Source organism: Ranitomeya imitator, chromosome 1 (assembly GCF_032444005.1).
Source record: "Ranitomeya imitator isolate aRanImi1 chromosome 1, aRanImi1.pri, whole genome shotgun sequence".
NCBI lineage: Eukaryota > Metazoa > Chordata > Amphibia > Anura > Dendrobatidae > Ranitomeya > Ranitomeya imitator.
In genome coordinates, this window is record NC_091282.1 from 919,245,211 (window position 1) to 919,264,532 (window position 19,322).

The window sequence follows — 19,322 nt, forward strand, 5'->3', positions numbered from 1 at the left end:
GTGCAGATCTTGAATGGGATCTGCAAGTGAATCTGAAAGCGTTGCAACGCTGTTTGGTGTTTGATAACTACTATCGTAAGTTTATCAAAAATGTCTTGTTGATTGTCAAACACTCATTGAAATGACAAAGACAGGTTCTCAAGGTGGTCCAACTGCACCCGTTAGGCAATTTTTTCATTGAAGAAATCCTTTTCTACTGCTCTTGTACTCATTCAACCTAATGTTTCCCAGCCATTTATTGTTGAGGTTTATGCATCTGGAGCTGTGTTGTCATACTCTGGTAAGTGGCATCCATGTGACATCTTCACTAAAAACAAATTATTGTCGACCGAAAGAAACTATGATGTAGGCAATAGGGAACTTTTGGCCATCAAGTTGGCTTTTGTGGACTGGCGTCACTTATTGGAGGGAGCAGTCCAGCTTGTCAATGTCAGTACTGATCATAGAAATCTGTTTTACGTCGAATCCGCTAAGTGTCTTAATCATTGACAAACGATGGTCTTTGTTTTTTACCAGGTTTAATTTTGTTGTCATTTAGGCTATGTGCACACATTGCGGATTTTGCTGCGGATCCGCAGCGTTTCCGCAGCTGCGGGTCCGCAGCAGTTTCCCATGAGTTTACAGTACAATGTAAACCTATGGGAAACAGAAGACGCTGTGCCCATGCTGCAGAAAAAAACATGCGGAAACGCAGCGGTTTATATTCCGCAGCATGTCAATTCTTTCTGCGGATTCCGCAGCGGTTTTACACCTGCTCCATAATAGAAAACCTCAGGTGTAACACCGCAGTGGAATCCGCACAAAAACCGTGGTAAATCCGCAGGAAAAACGCAGTGTTTTTGCCCCGTGGATTTATCAAATCCGCTGCAGAAAAATCCGCAGAGGACCATTCTACGTGTATACATAGCCTTAGTGTCCTGGGATTAAGAATGTCAAAGCTAATGCTTTGTCTTGAAGTTTCCCTGGGGGTGGTTGATTGGATGACTCTGTCTCTATTTTACAAGAAGGGATGGTTATCTCTGCCGTGTTTTCCGAGCTGGAGGGAAAGGTATTGAAGGCTCAGGAGGATGCCCCTGCTTGTCCTTCAGTGAAATTATTTGTACCACTGTATCTGCATTTCAAAGTTTTAGGGGCACATCATAGCTCGGTTCCTGCTGGTCCTCCAGGTAGTAAAGCAACCTTGGACCTCCTTTCTCATCATTTTTGGTGGCCAAGGTTGCATTGGGATGTAGTCAACTTTGTATCTTCCTGTAATGTCTGTGCACATTCTAAGACCCCCACTTACTCATCCATCTGGGGCTCTTCTAACATTAATCATATCTGACATTTATCCATGGATTTTATTACATATCTTCCTTTCTGTTCTTGTAAAACTGTTATCTTAGTTGTGTTGGGTAGGTTCAGTAACATGGCGACCTTCATTGCTTTACCTGCTCTCCCTAATACTAAGACCCTGGCTCAGGTTTTTGTCAACGAGATCGTAAAGCTTCACGGGGTACCCTCTGATGTGGCGTCAGATTGGAGGGCCCAGTTTGTATCTAAATTCTGGAGGGCATTTTGTTCTCGCCTAGGGATGCATTTTTCCTTTTCTTCAGTGGCTAACACGGTACCAAGATATATTTCTTTCCTGTATCCTTTTCTTCAGTGTTTTACCCTCAAACTAGTGGTCACACTGAACTTCTAAATCAAAGTCTGGAGACATACCTCAGGTGTTTTGTGTCAGATAACCAGGGGGATTGGTCATCTTTTCTACCATTAGCTGAGTTTGCCTTTAACCAATCGTTGCAGTGAGTCCACTGGTAAGTCGTTATTTTTTGGTGCATATGACTTCTATCCTCAGTTCTGCACCTTCAGTAAGAAGGGGTCTTCAGGGGTTCCTGGTGAGAAACGATTCTCTTCATCGCTCTCATCTGTATGGCAAGGGGTTCAGAACAACTTAAAGATCATGGTGGACAGATGCAAATGCAAGGCTGATAAGAAACGGTTGTCAGGTCCGGACCTGGGTGTGAATTATTTAGTATGGCTGTCTACCAGAAATATTAAATTGAAAATTCCTTCCTGGAAATTAGCTCTTAGGTTCATTGGTCCTGACAAGGTGGTCGCCGTAATTAACCCTGTGGCCTTTTATCTTCAGCTTCTTCTAACTCTTAAAATCCACAACGTTTTCCACAGGTTAATTCTCATATAATATGTAGCGCCTGTGCAGCCGTCACCCTTGCTGCCGCCACCATTAATTATTGCTAATTTCAATTTGGAGTGTCAGGTGGCAAGAATTGTGAATTCACATATGGTTCGCAGCACTTTACAATACTTGGTGCACTGGAAGGGGTATGGTCTTGAGGAAAGGATGTGGGTGCCAGCATCTAATGCCAGTAAACTAATTTGGACCTTCCATGCAGCCCATCCAGATAAACCTGGTTCTGAAGGTCCACTGGCAACCTCGTAGAAGGGGGAGGGGGGTACTATCAAGAGGATGTCATGTCCCCCTGGAAGACCTGGAGATTGATGGTCATGTCAGCTAATGAATAACAGGTATTGTTTAGAGATGGTGTGATTTGTGTCCCATATTAAATGGATTTTGTTTCTTCTGTTGCTGAAGAGGTTTACAACCCATTGTATGCTAGTCAGAAACATGCAGCTCCATTTCAGCTGCTTCTGATCTGGTCATTACCTCTTCCTATATAAACTGGTCAGAACTTCTTGTTCCTGCCGGTGAAAGATTTGTCTTCTTGTGCGGTGTGCTAAAGCTAAGTGTTTGGAGTAGAGTTGTTGTAGAAGCGTTCTGTGGTTTGCTGTAGTACATGTGTATTTATCTCCTTGTCTCTGTTTCCATTTAGTTAATTCTTCCCTGTCCCTATGCTCCTGCCTATTTTTGGTTAGTGCTTTTATATCATAGAGGTTTTCTGTTATCGATTTTTTTTGTCTTGTTTACATTACATTTCTGTCCCATGCCTCATGAGGTGTGGAATGGGACAGATCAGGGTTTAACAGGGGCATAGTAAGGTCAGAGACTTGGGCCTCTCTACCTCCCAGAGTACTCCCACAATAGTGATAGTTAGGCCTTAGTTTCAGGGACAATTTCAAGCCCCCATTTCTTACCGAAAACCGTCACAGCATGACAATAAGGTGATGCTATCATTTCCAACATTGGCAACCACAGACATTCATGTGAAATAGACAGAATAAGTGCATATTCAAAGAGTTGGTTTACTTATCATTGCGTTTTTATATTTGTCTAACATTTTCCATCTTGGTTACACTTCCTGAAGAAGCAGCATGGAACAAGTGACAATGCACTTCCTGAAGAAGCAGTGTAAAACTAGTGTTGAAGCCTCTTTTCATCAAATGATCAATAAACTATTAGCAAACTATTTTACCACCTTCCAGTGGGATTTTTATGTTTTACCATTTTTATATTAATTTAAAATGCATTTTATTGTATTATATTTGTTACCAACCTTTATTGGTACACATAATAAGAATTTGGTATCTGTTGTCCTCTGGCTTTTTTTTGTTCTACATAGAAAAGGGGTTTACAAAATCCATTTTCACACATAGAGGAAAACCAGCAGCATTTAGATTAGGGCATTTATTGGATTTCCAGCAAAAACTGCATCGCAAAACATTCATTATCTGAACATAGCTAAATCTGAAGTGTTTTTTTTGCTTTAGTTTGTTTAATGAGAGCCACACATGGTGTACCACCACTGCAATATGTTAAGTACAACTATCATTTTGTAAAAGTTTTTATATATTGTCAGCAATGCATAGGGTTGCTGATCCGTGGGTGACTGGGTCTAAGGCCGGTTTCACACGTCAGGGGCTCCGGTACGTGAGGTGACAGTTTCCTCACGTACCGGAGACACTGACTCACGTAGACACATTAAAATCAATGTGTCTCTACACATGTCAGCGTGTTTTCACGGACCGTGTGTCCGTTTGAAAAACACGGAGACATGTCAGTGTTCGTGGGAGCGCACGTATTACACGGACCCATTAAAGTCAATGGGTCCGTGTAAAACACGTACCGCATACGGATGCTGTCCGTCCCTATGGGAGGTGGAGCCGCATAGTCATCACATAGTCATCATTGTAATGGGCGGCACCACGTGACCGCTCATACAGGAGAATCTGCGGCAAGGAGAGGAAGCAGCGAGGGAGCCGGGTAAGTATTTTATTAACAGCGGGGAGGGGGGGGGGGATGCACAGGGGGTGGGAGAGGGTTGGGGACAGGGATCTTTTTTTTAAACATCAAAAAAAAAAAAAGATTTTTCATATCTTTTCTCCAGCGAACGCTGCTGGAGAGAAGAAATGAATGGCGGCTTCAGCACCAGATGCAGGGGACAGCGCTTAACTGTAGCGCTGTCTCCTGCACGGTGCGTGTGGTACCCAGTCGGCACACGGATGCCGCACGTGTGCCACACTGATGTGCCACGTCACGGACACGGATAATTCCGGTACCAGAATTATCTGGACATGTGGGACAGGCATAAGACCTGAGATAGCCATCAATCAGTCAAAACACTATTCTAAAGTGTGCAGTTCCTGCATGAGCTGTGCACAAGGTGGGGTAGGTGTTTTAGGGTATGTGCACACGTTGCTGATCCGCAGAGTTTTTTGAGGTGCAGAAACGCTACAGATCTGCAACTGATTTACAGTACAATGTAAATCAATGAGAAAAAAAAATGCTGTGCACACTTTGTGGAAAATCTGCTGCGGAAACGCTGCGGTTTAAAAGAAGTAGCATGTCACTTCTTTTTTGTGAATCTGCAGCATTTTTGTACCGATTCCATTATAGAAAACCGCAGGGGTAAAAAACGCAGCAAATCCGCTAGAAAACCGCCGCAAAAATGCACAAAAAACGCTGCGGAACTGCACAAAAAACGCGACAAATCCACAGGTGCGGTTTCTGCCAGGAGAGGCAGAATCCACACCAGAAATTCCTATGCCTAATCCGCAACGTGTGCACATAACCTAATAGTAAGTCTATACACCTGTAAATTCACTCTCATGCAGCAGGGTATGAACCCATAGACTATGGGTTGACCTGTGAAATTAGAACATTAGGTTCCTTAAAATTTAGAAGAATAAAAAAGGAATACTACGTTTTATTCAACACTTTTATCATGATGTAGTCAGTTTACGAAGCAGAAATTGGCGAAAGGTTCCCATTAAAAAGAAGGTGCTGTGATTTTTCTTTTTTGTATTAATAATTATTGATTACTAGATTGTGGCCCGATTCTAACGCATCGGGTATTCTAGAATTTGCATGTCCCCGTAGTATATAGACAATGATGATTCCAGAATTCGCGGCAGACTGTGCCCGTCGCTGATTGGTCGAGGCAACCTTTATGACATCATCGTCGCCATGGCAACCATTATGACATCTACGTCGATACTGTGCCCGTTGCTGATTGGTCGAGGCGAATTCGCGGCAGACTGTGCCCGTCGCTGATTGGTCGAGGCAACCTTTATGACATCATCGTCGCCATGCTGTGCCCGTCGCTGATTGGTCGAGGCCTGGCGGTCTCGACCAATCAGAGATGCGGGATTTCCGGGACAGACAGACAGACAGACGGAAAAACCCTTAGGCAATTATATATATAGATGTAATCAATTATATTATCATTGTGTATATGTCTGAGCACGACATTTACACACCTCAAATATGGCAGCCCCTGCACATACTGTAGGAGAATGCGGTCGGTGTCTGACTGGATCTCCTGCACTGTGGCTGCCTCCAGCCGTGACCTGGAGGCCATCATCTGTGATACAACCCAGAGCTGCATATGTATTGTCCATCATGCATGATACAACTAAGGCTGCCGTCACACTAGCAGTATTTGGTCATTATTTTACATCAGTATTTGTAAGCCAAAACCAGGAGTGGGTGATAAATGCAGAAGTGGTCCATATGTTTCTATTATACTTTTTCTCTATTTGTTCCACTCCTGGTTTTGGCTACAAATACTGATGTAAAATACTGACAAAATACTGCTAGTGTGATGGCAGCCTAAGAGTCGTGCATCTATTTCCCATCATGCTTCATACCCACCTAGATCCATGTATCTAATCTCATCATCTGTGATACAACCCAGAGCCGCATATCTAATGTTCATCATCTGTGATGCAACCCAAAGCAGTGTATCTAAGGTCCATCCTGTGTGATACAAACAAGAGCCATGTACCTAATGCCATCATCTGTTATATAACCCAGAGGCGAGTATCTAATGCCCGTAATCTGTGAAACAACCCAGAGCCGTTTATCTAAATCTCATCTGTGATACAACCCAGGGCCGTGAATATAATGCCCATCATCTGTGTTACAGCCCATAGCCTTGTATCTAAGGCCCATCCTGTGTGACACAAATCAGACCCATATATCTAATCCCATAATCTGTGATACAACCCAGAGCCATGTATCGAATGCCCTTCATCTGTGATACAACTCAAAGCGGTGTATCTAAGGCCCATCCTGTGTGATACAAAACAGAACCATGTATCTAATCCCATCATCTATGCTATTACCCAAAGCTGCATATCTAATACCCTTCATCTGTGAAACAGCCCACAGCTGGGTATCTAATCCCATCTGTGATACAACCCAGGGCCATATATCTAATGCCCATCATCTGTGATACACCTCAGAGCCGCATATCTAATGCCCATAATGTGTGGTACAGCCCACAGAGAATTCCAGCACGTGATACACTCTGCGTATCAAATCCCAACCTGTATGGCATATTACACCACAGCTCCCATGGGAGTGGAGGGGTTATACCTTACAATGCTGCTCCCAAGGAAGTGAACAGAGTGGTGTCCTACATACCACCACTGTTCTTATAGAAATTGATGGGGTGGTGTCACACATGATACCACTACTCCCATAGAAGTGAATGGAGCAAGGGTATGGAGGTCACACATTACACTGCTCCCCAACAAGTGGATGGAGCAGTGTCACACCTTATACCACAGCTCCTATAGAAGTGGATGGAGCAGGGGGATGGTGGGTCACACATTACACTGCTCCCCAGAAGTGGATGGAGCAGTGTCACACCTTATACACCAGCTCCCATAGAAGTGGATGGGGCAGGAGATGGGGGGATCACACATTACACTGCTCACCTAGAAGTGGATGGAGCAGTGTCACACCTTACACCACTACTCTCATAGAAGTGGACTAAACGGTGTCGCACATTACACCACTGCTCCCATAAAAGTGGATGGAGTGGTGCAACACATAGAAGTGAAAGTAGCAAAATTTCACATTATACCACTTCTCCCCTCGAAGTGGATGGGGTGGTGTCACACATTACACCACTGCTCCCTTAGAAGTGAATGGAGCAGGGGTATGGGGGGTGGGGGGTTGGGGGGTAAAACATTACACTGCTCCCCAAGACGTGGATGGAGTAGTGTCACACACACATTACACCACTACTCTCATAGAAGTGAACTAAACGGTGTCACACATTACACCACTTCTTCCATAGAAGTGTAAGGAGCGGCATACCACATTACACCATTGCTCCCATAGAAGTGGACAGAGTGGGGTCACTACACTTGGTCAGCAGCTACTCCCCCTAGTCTTTTTCAATTATTTTTCACAATTTCTACCGTTAAAAATTAAAACATTAATACTTTACATTTTTGCTATTTTTTTAAACATTTTTATGATGGCACCTTACCTTTAAGTAATTAAAAAACCCAGCAACTATACAAGTTTGTCATCACTATAATTGTTGATCTGTAAAAGCTCAAAATAGCGGAGTCAGATTGTGGAATTCAGTTTTTTTTACCTCACTTGAAACTTAAAAAAAACAAGTTCTCATATGGTTATGTTGAAGGAAAAATAAAATCCCATTATGATTGCTGAATGAAGGCATGGGAAAAAAGAACGCAAAAAAATAAAGATTTGCCTGGGTGGGAAGAGGTCAGGCTTTCTTTAACCCGCTCATGACATATGACGTACATTTATGTCATAAGTCATGTCCCTGACTTTCTTGCGGGTTCACATGCTGAGCTCGCATCTTTCTCCTCTAATGATGGCTGATTTAATCACCCATCATGTACCTTTAACAGCCGTGGGTGGAGCAGTGCTCTGCTCGTGGGGTGCCGATGGGTTGCCATGACAGCCGAGGGTCTGCTGGTGACCCCTGGTCCTGTCATTACAATCCTCCTGTGAAACCCAGCCCATGGCCATTGTACATAGCAGAACTTCAAGTCCCCTAAGGGGACTATTAAATACAGTAAAAAGTTAAAGCTTTAAAAAAATATGAAAAAAATAAAAAAACACAACAGTTCACATCACCCCCTGTTTGCCCCATTGAAAAGAAAACAAAAAATAAAAAATACAAATATTTGGTATCAGAACATTGAGAGAGCATGGAACATTTACTCCCCAAAAGTAAGGGACAAATAATGTAGAAACCTATACAATATAAAATATTTGTATTTTATTAAAGCTATTAAAATAGATTTCAATTATACAACATTAACATTTTTAGACGGTCAAACTGGTGAAGACACAATACCTGTGACAACACAAAAGGCTGATAGTAGATGTTAGTATAAGGGTAGTACAATATACAAATATTTTATACAGTATATACGTTTCTCCATTATTTGTCCATTACTTTTGGGGTGCTCCATGCCCTCTCACTGTTCTACGGTAATTGTTTTGGGAGTTCCCCACATTTTGGACTATGGTTCCTAATCTTGTTCATCATTCTGGCAATTTTTGCAAATATTTGGTATTGCCGCTTTCAGAAGTGTCCAATTTATGAAATACAAAATAAATGAATCCAATTGGTAAACGGTATGACAAAAAAAAAAAAACACCAAATACATGATACGTGGATCTAGGCGGCTGCCGAAATAATGCAATAAGAGGCGATCAAAACATCGTATCTACCTCATAATGGTATCAATAATTACATCAATAAATAAATGCCAGCTCAGGGTGCAAAAAATAAGCCATCAGACAGCTCTTTGTACTGAAAAATGAAAACAGTATGGGTCTCGGAAAATAACCCCCCCAAAATTAACAATAGTTAAAATGTGTTATTTTCATACAAATTAAAAAAAATTTTCCCCGTTAAAAAAAACAACAAAAAACCCTATACAAACCATATACATTTCCTTTTCCGAAACGTACGTTGTTTATGTGCTGTGTCTACTTGTAATTACTTTTCTAATAAAATATTGCTTTTAAATCTATTTCAGAGGTGTCAAACTGCATTCCTCGAGGGCTGCAGACAGGTCATGTTTTCAGGATTTCCTTGCGTTGCACAGGTGATAATTTAATAACTTGCACAAAATGATTCAATCACCTGTGCAATACTAAGGAAATCCTGAAAACATGACCCGTTTGCAGGTCACTGATTTTTCACGCTGGCCAGTTTCTCAGAATATAACTAGTAATTGACCAGTGTGAATAATCTTTGTTACACAGGCTGCCACCAATCCCAGAGGACTCTGTACTTACCCAGTCTGGTGGCTTCAGCTTTATCTCCATCATAAACTTCCACAAAATCCAGACAACCTCCTATGATGGCTGCAGCTTGTAGGGTGAAGTTTGTAAAGACGATGTGAATTATCTTGCTGGGTTGCACTGTTATTTTCCATGTGCAAGCTTTACTCCTTGGATAAAGCATAGGCCAGTTGGGTGACTCAAACTCTCCTTTGTCTGTATCGAAATGACCACCACACTGTGCAATGCCTAAAAAAAATACAGATATATTGTAAAGAATTCACAGCAGGAAGCCATCATAGATCCTATCTGGGCTTTGATCTTAAAGGGAACCTGCCACCTCTAAAAATGCTATTTCCCTGTAGATATAGTGGTAATCTGCAGGAAAGTAGGATTATAATCCTGTTCGGCTGCTTTACTGGAGCAACGGCTACGAAGTTATATTCTTGCAGCCGCTCGCTCTCAGTCATCAGGCCGGTGCAGGAAGCTAAGACAGTCATTGTGCACTACATAGTGAGCTGTGATGAGATCCCGTTATATTGACTGACAGCCTGCTCTGCACACATATGCCACAAGCAGGCTGTCAGTCACTGTTCTGGGTCCTAATCACAGCCACGCTCACTGCATAGTGATTAGTGGCTGTAACACTTTCCTGCACCGCTCTGATAACTAGCGGCTGCAGGGAGAATATAACTTCATTTTCTCCCTGTAGCTGCTGCACCAGTGAGGCAGCCAGGCATGATTTAAATGCTATTTTATGAAGATTACCACTACATCTGTAGGGAAATAGCTTTTCTGGAAATGACAGATTCTCTTTAAAGGGGTTTTCTGCTTTAAAAAAATGTGACGCTCAAATGCTTGTATACATATAAAGTAACAAGCGCAGCGGGTACTCCACTTCCACAGGTCCAGCTCTGACTTTCCTGTACTTCTGTGGTGTATGTCTATTGGCTGCAGTGCTGATGTCATGACTAAAAACAGTTGAATTCAACTGTTTTTAGTCATGTCATCAGCACTGCAGCCAATAGACATACACCAGAGAAGTAAAGGAAAGTCAGAGCTGGACCTATGTAAGTGGAGTACCCGCTGCGCTTGTTACTTTATATTGCAGTAGATCAATTGAGAATAGGATTTATCTCATGAAGGTATTCATTGTCCTGTTAGTTCCAAGTGAATTAAATTTTCCAAAATAATTTCTTGGTATAAATCAATGTTTCCCAAACTCCAGTCCTCACGGCCCCCACAGGTCATGTTATCAAGATTTCTATAGGATTGCACAGGTGAGTGAACTTCTGATTCCTTGATGATACTTCCATCACCTGGGCAATATTAAGGAAATCCTGAGAACATAACCCGTTGGGGGCTGTGAGGACTAGAGTTTGGGAAACACTGGTAGAAATTTGTCATCCAACCACTAATGCTGTAAATTCCCTTTGACACTAGATGGCAGCAGACCCTCAGTATCCTAAAGTAGTGATCCCGTACTTGGCCTGTCCAGCTTCTTCCCTGCAACTTTTTGAGATACATATAATTTTTTAATTTACTTACTTTTTTTTATTTTTTACTTGGGAGGATGGGTACATCCAATCCTATTGTTTTAATTGTATCGATTCTAAATATGCTGTTTTCTTGTAGTAGTATACTATTTTTACACAATAGTTTATTTTTTTTTGTAAAGAGCCCTAAATTCCGTATATTTAACGCAGCATTTTATTATTTAGAATAGATAGAAATCTTTCTGTTATAGATTTTCTCTATGCAGGTTCCCCTCCTGGTTTTGGTTTGTAAATACTGATAAAGAATGCTGACCAAAGAACTGCTGTAAGCGTAGCTTTAAAATGAAAGACCTTATAAATTGCATCATTACAAATCTGTTGGTGATATCATTTTGTGGCACATAGTAATATACACAGTGGGGGAAATAGGTATTTGATCCCTTGCTGATTTTGTAAGTTTGCCCACTGACAAAGACAGTCTATAATTTTAAGGGTAGGTTAATTTTAACATTGAGAGATAGAATATCAAAAATAAAATCCAGAAAATCACATTGTATAAATTATATAAATGTATTTCCATTTTGCATTGAGACATAAGTATTTGATTACTTACCAACCAGTAAGAGTTCTGGCTCCCACAGACCAGTTAGATGCTCCTAATCAACTTGTTACCTGCACTAAAGACAGCTGTCTTACATAGTCACCGTTATAAAAGACTCCTGTCCACAGATTCAATTAATCAGTCAGACTCTAACCTCTACAACATGGGCAAGACCAAAGAGCTTTATAAGGATGTCAGGGACAAGATCATAGACCTGACAAAGCTGGAATGGGCTACAAAACCATAAGTAAGATGCTGGGTGAGAAGGAGACACCTGTTGGTGCAATAGTAAGAAAGTGGAAGAAATACAAAATGACTGTCAATCGACATCGATCTCGGGCATAATGCAAAATCTTACCTTATGAGTATCCTTGATCATGAGGAAGGTGAGAGATCAGGACAAAACTACACGAGGGTAACTTGTTAATGATCTAAAGGCAGCTGGGACCACAGTCACCAAGAAAACAATAGTAACACATTACGCCGTAAAGGTTTAAAATCCTGCAGTGCTCGCAAGTTCCCCCTGCTCAAGATGGCTCATGTGCAGGCCTGTCTGAAGTTTGCCAATGAACACCTGGATGATTCTGTGAGAGATTGGGAGAAGGTGCAGTGGTCAGATGACACAAAAATCGAGGTCCTTGGAAGAAGAGAAATGCTGCCTATGACCCAAGAACACCATCCCCACTGTCAAGCATGGAGATGGAAACATTATATTTTAGGGGTATTTCACTGTTATGGGCACAGGACTACTTCACCGCATCAGTGGGAGAATGGAGGGAGTCATGTACCATAAAATGCTGAGTGACAACCTCTTTCTCTCCACCAGGACATTAAAAATAGATCATGGCTCTGTCTTCCAGCAAGACAATGACCCAAAACATACAGCCAAGGCAGCAAAGGAGTACCAAAAAAGAAGCACATTAAGGTCATGGAGTGGCCTAGCCAGGATCCAGCCATTAATCCCATAGAAAACTTATGGAGGGAGGTGAAGCTCCGAGTTGCCAAGCAGCAGCCTCAAAGTCTTAATGATTTAGAGATGATCTGCAAAGAGGAGTGGACCAAAATTCCTCCTGACATGTGCGCAAACCTCAGCATCAACTACAAAAAACGTGTGACTGCTGTGCTTGCTAACAAGGGTTTTTCCCACCAAGTATTAAGTCTTGTTTGCCACAGGGATCAAATACTTATTCCTCACTTCAAAAAGCAAATAAATTTATATAATTTATACAATGTGATTTTCTGGATTTTATTTTTGATATTATATCACTCAATGTTAACATTAACCTAACCTTAAAATTATAGACTGTTCATGTCTTTGTCAGTGGGCAAACTTACAAAATCAGCAAGGGATCAAATACTTATTTTCCCCACTGTACATATTACAAATACATATTACAGGTTCTAGTGCTCCTGTCCTCAAAATAGCCGCTGGTGGAGGAACAGGTGTCCCATCCTATCAATCATCTTTCTTGCAACTGTAAAACATTGTACATAGCAGAAGGCTGAAGGTCTGGTCTGGTGACATGCTTCTCCACAGGAAAATAGTTTAAAGGGACTGTAAGCGCAGTCCCTTTAAAGCCTACTTGCTTTATGGGAGCAGTGGCGAAAATTAGGTTATTTTTTCACTGCAGCCACACGCTGCAGTCATCCGGGGCTGTGCAGAGAGTGGTTAGTCCGTCCCAGTTAGGCCAGTTTCACATTTGCGGTTGTGTACACAGCGTTTCTTCTGCAATTATCCGCATGCGTCATGTATTCCTATATTTAACATTAGGGACGCATGTGTCTGCGATCGGTTGCGTTTTGCCGCGTTTGATGACGCACGCATCGTTTCGTCGTCTGCGGTTTGGCGCGGTAAACGTTACATCTAGTAATTTTAGAGGCGTCAATTTGCCGCCTAGAAATGTATGTGGTTGTTAGCAGAAGGAATGCGGCAAAAAAAGCATTGCTGTCTATGTGAACGCATGCGTTCGCAAGCACATGCGTTTGCTTGCGTTTGTGAACGCATGCGTTGCATCACAGGAAAACATGTCTAGACACTGATTAGCCACCCCCCACATACAAACTGATAAAGGGAGGGAGTGGACATTTGCAGGTCACTACTCAGCAGACTGGGAACAAGAGCAGACGCAGCAGACCAGACACAGGAAGGAATCTACACTCTGAACATTGTGAGTATATCCTAGCCAATGTCTTTATTTTCTATTTTCTATCTCTATGTGTCCTAATTTCTGCCATTTCTTTCTTTCTGCGTGCACCAGAATGTCATCTTCTTCTGAGGTAGAGCAACGGCCTGGGCCTGCACAAGCCAAACATGTTAGTGAAGTGAGTACTCACCTCCTCAGATTGGTAAGTATTCACTGTCACATCTACACATATGACAATTTTCCCCCCCTTTTGTTAGAGCACTTCTTCCACTGCGGCAGAGGCTGAGCAGGAGCAGCAGGGTCACGGTCGGGTGGCAAGGCGGCATCGTGTACGTATACGTGGCTGACTGTTTATTGTATCCTCACTTTACTATTGGATGTTCATTTCTTTACTTTCCTCTTTCTTTCCCTTTTTCTTCTTGACTCCTTTTGTTTCTTGGCTTTCAATATTCATGCCAGTTTTCTGTCTTTGTTTCCTTTCTTTTCCTTATGTTAATGTATCCAACATTAATGTCTTTATTTATTTTCTAGGTTCCAGAACGGGATGAGGACCTTATTGAATATGACCTCCTTATCTCCCTGGTCCATGAGCGAGTCCCGTTGTGGGACACCCGGGTTCCGCAGCACTCGGACAACGTGACGATCCGGCGGCTATGGATTGGGTGGCCAAAGCAATGTGGGATGGCTGGGACAACGCCCCGGCTCAGGTCCGAAATGCATTTTGTAAGTATTGCAATGCAGTGTGATGCAGCAGTGACCTTGGCCGTGATCACACAACTCTGTGTGATGAGGGAAACTCTCAGGAGTTTCTCTCATCACACAGAGTTGTGTGATCACGGCCAAAAGTACATTGTCTAATCATTCTTTTTTGTTTTTTCAACAGTGCTTCAAAGTCAAAACACGTTGGCGTTCGATGAAGGATCGCTTCAACAAGGACCTTCTTCAAGAGAGCCGGGTTCCTAGTGGTTCTGGAGCAAGGATCCGAAAGTATAAATACCACCGCATTCTGGCATTTTTGAGACTGGACCTTGCCCAGAGAACGTAAGTATTTTTTTGGTGTATTAGGTTGTGTTGTATTGCTTTAATCTGTATGTTTCTATTCCACAGGAGTTGGCGCTTAACTTTTGTAAATGTTTGGTAATAATGTGTTTTTTTCTTCTTTTTTCACAGCACATGGAGCAGCACTCTTGACCCTGGATCTGGAGCGGTCCTTCATCAAACAGCCACGGACCCGTCCCAGTCTTCCAGCAGCGCTGCAGCAAGTGGGCCTGCCACACATACTGGAGACCAGGAAGCTGGTCCATCAGGTGTTCCCCTGTCCCAGTCCTCTGCCTCTTTTTTTGGGGCCCTTCCCGGCAGAGGGCCTCGGACAGGTCACTCATGCCTGAGTTTTTGCACTTGAGCTCGGTCTTTCATGATTGACTCAAGGCGATGGGTGACCGACTGGATACTGCCATTAGCCATATGAATACACGTATCCAGGAGGTCACCAAAAACCTTGACCAAGTGAAAGCCGACCTCTAGAGGCCAGCACATAATTTTTTAAATCAAATTGAACAGGGCATGTCAGAACACCTTACTCCTGATCTCCAGCTTAGTGTCATGCAGGCCTGCAATGCTGCTTACGTGCAGGCTATGCAGCAGAGTCTGTATTTTCAGCAGACAGTGGCAGCATATCCACCTGTGCCAACACTGTCACGCTTGACCTCAATGCCGAGCTCTGCTGCATACCACTGCACGGCCACCTCCATTCCAAGCACTGCCGGACACCACTGCAGCACCACCACCATGCTGAGTGCTGTTGGACAGCCCACCACCACCACCATAACAACTGCTGCTCCTGCTTGGACCTCCTCCACTGCCAACACCATGCAGCAGCAGCAACAGCAGCAACCGGACCCTGGCATGACCTTCACCACCATGCAGCAGCCGGACCCTGGCATGGCCTTCCCCACAACCACAACCATGCAGCAGCACCAGCAGCTGAACCCTGGCATGGCCTTCCCCAACACCACAACCATGCAGCAGCAGTGGCACACGGACCCTGGCATGGCCTTCCCCACCACCACAACCATGCAGCGGCACATGGACCCTGATAGGTCGGTCACCACGGCCAGGCCACTAGAAATGAGCCCAACGAGGCTCCCCGTACTGCAGCGCCGATCCCAAAAATGGAAAGGAAATAAGAAACAGAGGACTATCGCTATCCCTCCCCCCTCAGATCCCAATGTGTCTGTAATGTCTGGTTTGTCTCACCCTTCCAGTGTTTCTCTGCCCTCTCATGCGTCAAGCCCCATCCCCGAACTGCCAGACCCCAGTAATTTAATTGTCCCTTCTCCTGCCACCCCTGCGTTGTCCACAGTTAGTCAAGCTTCACAGCTACATACCCCCCATTTCCGGCACTCTACCCCAAGCAGGCGCAGTTAATTTTTTGGTGTAAAAATAAATAATAATGTTTTTTGCCCTCAATAATGTTTGGGTAATTGTGTATTTTGCAACCGGCAACACACACCGTGCGCTGAATAAAACACTGCGCCGCACACTTTATTTTTTCGCCACCTCATAGCTCCAGTAGTTAGTAAGTACAACACTGCAGCTTTGTGTGTGTTTGGTATAGAGATATGAGGTGGCCCAAAAAATAATACTTGTATTTTCTCCATAATCTCTTCCTTCTGCTTACTCTGTGACTTTGTGTTGCAGACTGAAGAGAAAATGGCGGTAATACAAAGCAGAACAATACTCAACAGGTCATGTGTCCAAAAACTCATTAGTTATGACACCTGATCTGGTGAGTAGAGAACTGCCTTGTATAACCTCCATTTTCTCTTCTGTGTACGTAATCTTTTTCACACAAAGTTAAGGGACGATGGAGGTCATTCAAGGCACATCTATACTCATCTGGACATGTGTCAGAAACAGTGAATTCATGAGGCTGTTATTTGTGCACCACAAATTCATTATTTCTGACACCTGACTTGATGAGTATAGATCTGTTTTGTAAACAGCCATCGTCTCTTCAGTCTGCGTCCAATAGATACTGCAGAGCAGAATCAGGACGTAATGACGTCAACAACCTTACCACTAACAACCTCAGTGGTTTGTAGAGGTACATAGGAGACACGGTCAAGATAACAAAACACGTAGTTTATTAACAACAAATATTAGTAACATTTAAAACATAACTGGTACAGACCCAAACCCAACAGGACATTTTACACAATATTGTACTGCCATGCCACACGTCCAATATCAGAATAAAAGAAGGCAGCAACTTGGTCCCGCATGTGGCCAACTTTAACAGTTGACTGCAGTGGGTGATGCTGGTAATCTGGCAATGGGTTTGCAACTAGTTCATCCAGTTCAATGTTGGGTCGCTCCTTAGCCATAATGTAATTGTGGAGAACCACACAGGCTTTGACCACCTCATCGACTGTCTCCATTTTTAGATTAATGGCTGTTGCAAGAATGCGCCATTTTGAGACTAGAATCCCAAAGGTACACTCTACTGTTATTCGGGCCCTGGTCAGTCTGTAGTTAAATATCCTTTAAGTGTGGTTCAAGTCCCGACTGGAATATGGCTTCAATAGGTTTTCACACATCTGAAAGGCCTCATCCCCAACCATAACAAATGGCATCGGTGGGCCTTGAGTGTTGGGGAGAGTTCATGGCCATGGAAAATTTAAATTTTTGCCCACATCGGCCCATATCGGAGTTCTTGAAAGTCCGGGAATCGTTGCCACGGCCAAAAGCTCCAATGTCCAAGGCGATGAAGCGACAGTCTGCTATTACCATGGGCAAAACAGAAAAATATTTTTTGTAGTTGAAGTACTCCGATCCAGTTCTGGCGGGTTTGATAATGCATATGTGCTTTCCATCCACCGCACCCAAACAGTTGGGGAAATCACACACACTCCAGACTTTATCTGCAATTCCCATCCACATGTCCTCGGTGGGTATGGGTATAAATTCATCCCGGAGAACGTTCCACAAAGCCCGGCAGGTGTCCGCAACTATTCCAGACAGGGTGGAAATTCCAAGCCGGTACTGGAAGTGGAGGGATGATAAGCTCTCTCCAGTTGCCAGAAATCTGTAATAAAATAAAAAATAGATTTCAATCAATTCTATTTATGGGGTTGTTCTGCTAACGACATAAAGGAAAATACAAAGAATACATGACAGACCAACAATAATTATGACTGGCATTTGTTTAGAATTATTACGTACCTTAATGTAACTAGCAGACGTTCCTCTGCAGGAATCGCTCTACGGAGCTGGGTGTCCTGTCTCTGGATGGCTCCTTTGACACGACCAAGCAAATCCCGAAAAGAGTCTTGCGACATCCGGGTATATTCTGAGAATTTGTCCAGGTTGGCATTAAGCTCGCCATATAGCGTGTGATAGGCTTCACGGCTCTCCCGGAGTTCGATAATGGGGTGTCACCAAAAACGCCGACGCCGTGTCCTTCTCTGTTTTTCTCGATTTCTTTGTTGCTCCCAAGCAAACGCACAGGCAAAAAACAGCTTGATGCTTAAATCCAGGTTGAAATAAAAGCTCTCCATGCGAAGATTCATCATGACACAGGATACAGTACCACACTGTTAAGATTTCAGCAGTCCTAGGGTCTATATATAGATATCCCATAATACACCCCCTCTGTAGTCCCATTGGCAGTGTCTGGTTATCTAGATTTTTCTCTTGTAAAATTTTCCACCATGCGCACAAAAAACGCAAACGCATGCAAAACGCATGCAAAAGCATGAAAACGACACGTTTTTAAACCGCATGCGTTACCGTATGCGTCTTAAAAACACTGCGTTTGTACGCGTTTCCATGTGGGTTTTCCTTCATTTGCAGTTGCGGATTAAACGCTGCGGATTCTAACGCAAATGTGAAACTAGACTAAGTGGTTAATCAGTCCCCAGCACTTTGATAGACAGGCTGCTCTGCACACACATAGACAAGCTGCAGATCAGGCTGTGAAAGTGTTGAGGTGTGATTACAGCCACACTCATTGCGTAGTATGCTATAATGGCACAGCTCCCTGCACCACCCCAATGATCGTAAGTAAGCAACTACAGGGGGAATATCACATAAGCTTGCCAGACATGGTTTGAATGCTATTTACCCCAGATTAGCCCTGCTTCTGTCTGCAGGTAAATAGCAGCTCTGTTGGTGACATTCCCTTTAACTATGTCTTCTTTTGATTTGTATTTTGTTTCCTATATTTGTCCAATCATAGTTTTTCAACACATAAAAACTTACTTGATATTGAAGATGGATCTACAAATTCCCAGGTAGCGTAAAATCCAACATCCACCAACCTGCTGTTGGATCTGAATTGTACAGACAACTTGTTGCTGAAGCTAACTAGATCAGCTGGGATGAAGTTTCCACAGTGGGCACCTAGAAAGGAAACACGACAGATTGTGTCAAAAGGGACACACACAAATGTCAACATGTTTTGGGTGGATTCACACAGTGTTTTGTGGAAAAACACCCCTGCAATGTTCTTTACAGCAATTACAGTAATTTCTATCTATTTGCTAGGTTAAGGCCAGTCGTTGAGTAGTTCCTGTGATTACACAAACAGTTACTTGATTTTGCAGGGGGAC

At 43.1% G+C, this 19,322-nt stretch overlaps 2 protein-coding genes across 3 annotated transcripts in view; both read right to left on the reverse strand.

Moving 5' to 3' along the window:
* Positions 1-19,322, reverse strand: part of LOC138655113 (ovochymase-2-like) — a 174,045-nt gene that overhangs the window by 34,203 nt on the left and 120,520 nt on the right. For both annotated transcript variants that reach the window (XM_069743553.1, XM_069743555.1), the window contains exons 18-19: positions 18,973-19,113; positions 9,485-9,718 (exon numbers count right to left, since the gene is read on the reverse strand). In XM_069743553.1, coding sequence (XP_069599654.1) covers positions 9,485-9,718; positions 18,973-19,113 — 375 coding nt within the window. The remainder of the gene's footprint in view (positions 1-9,484; positions 9,719-18,972; positions 19,114-19,322) is intronic.
* LOC138655130 (uncharacterized) lies at positions 17,171-18,191 on the reverse strand. Its single transcript, XM_069743559.1, has 2 exons — positions 17,935-18,191; positions 17,171-17,797 (listed from the first exon to the last, which is right to left on the reverse strand). The coding sequence occupies exons 1-2, from the start codon at positions 18,048-18,050 to the stop codon at positions 17,320-17,322; spliced, it is 594 nt and encodes a 197-aa protein (XP_069599660.1). The 5' UTR covers positions 18,051-18,191; the 3' UTR covers positions 17,171-17,319.

Excerpts from the sequence above, each read along its gene's own strand:
- LOC138655130 (XM_069743559.1), bottom strand. The coding sequence starts at position 18,050 with ATGTCGCAAGACTCTTTTCGGGATTTGCTTGGTCGTGTCAAAGGAGCC. Across the intron at positions 17,798-17,934 it reads CGTCTGCTAGTTACATTAAG|ATTTCTGGCAACTGGAGAGA; the intron begins GTACGTAATAAT and ends ATTTTATTACAG.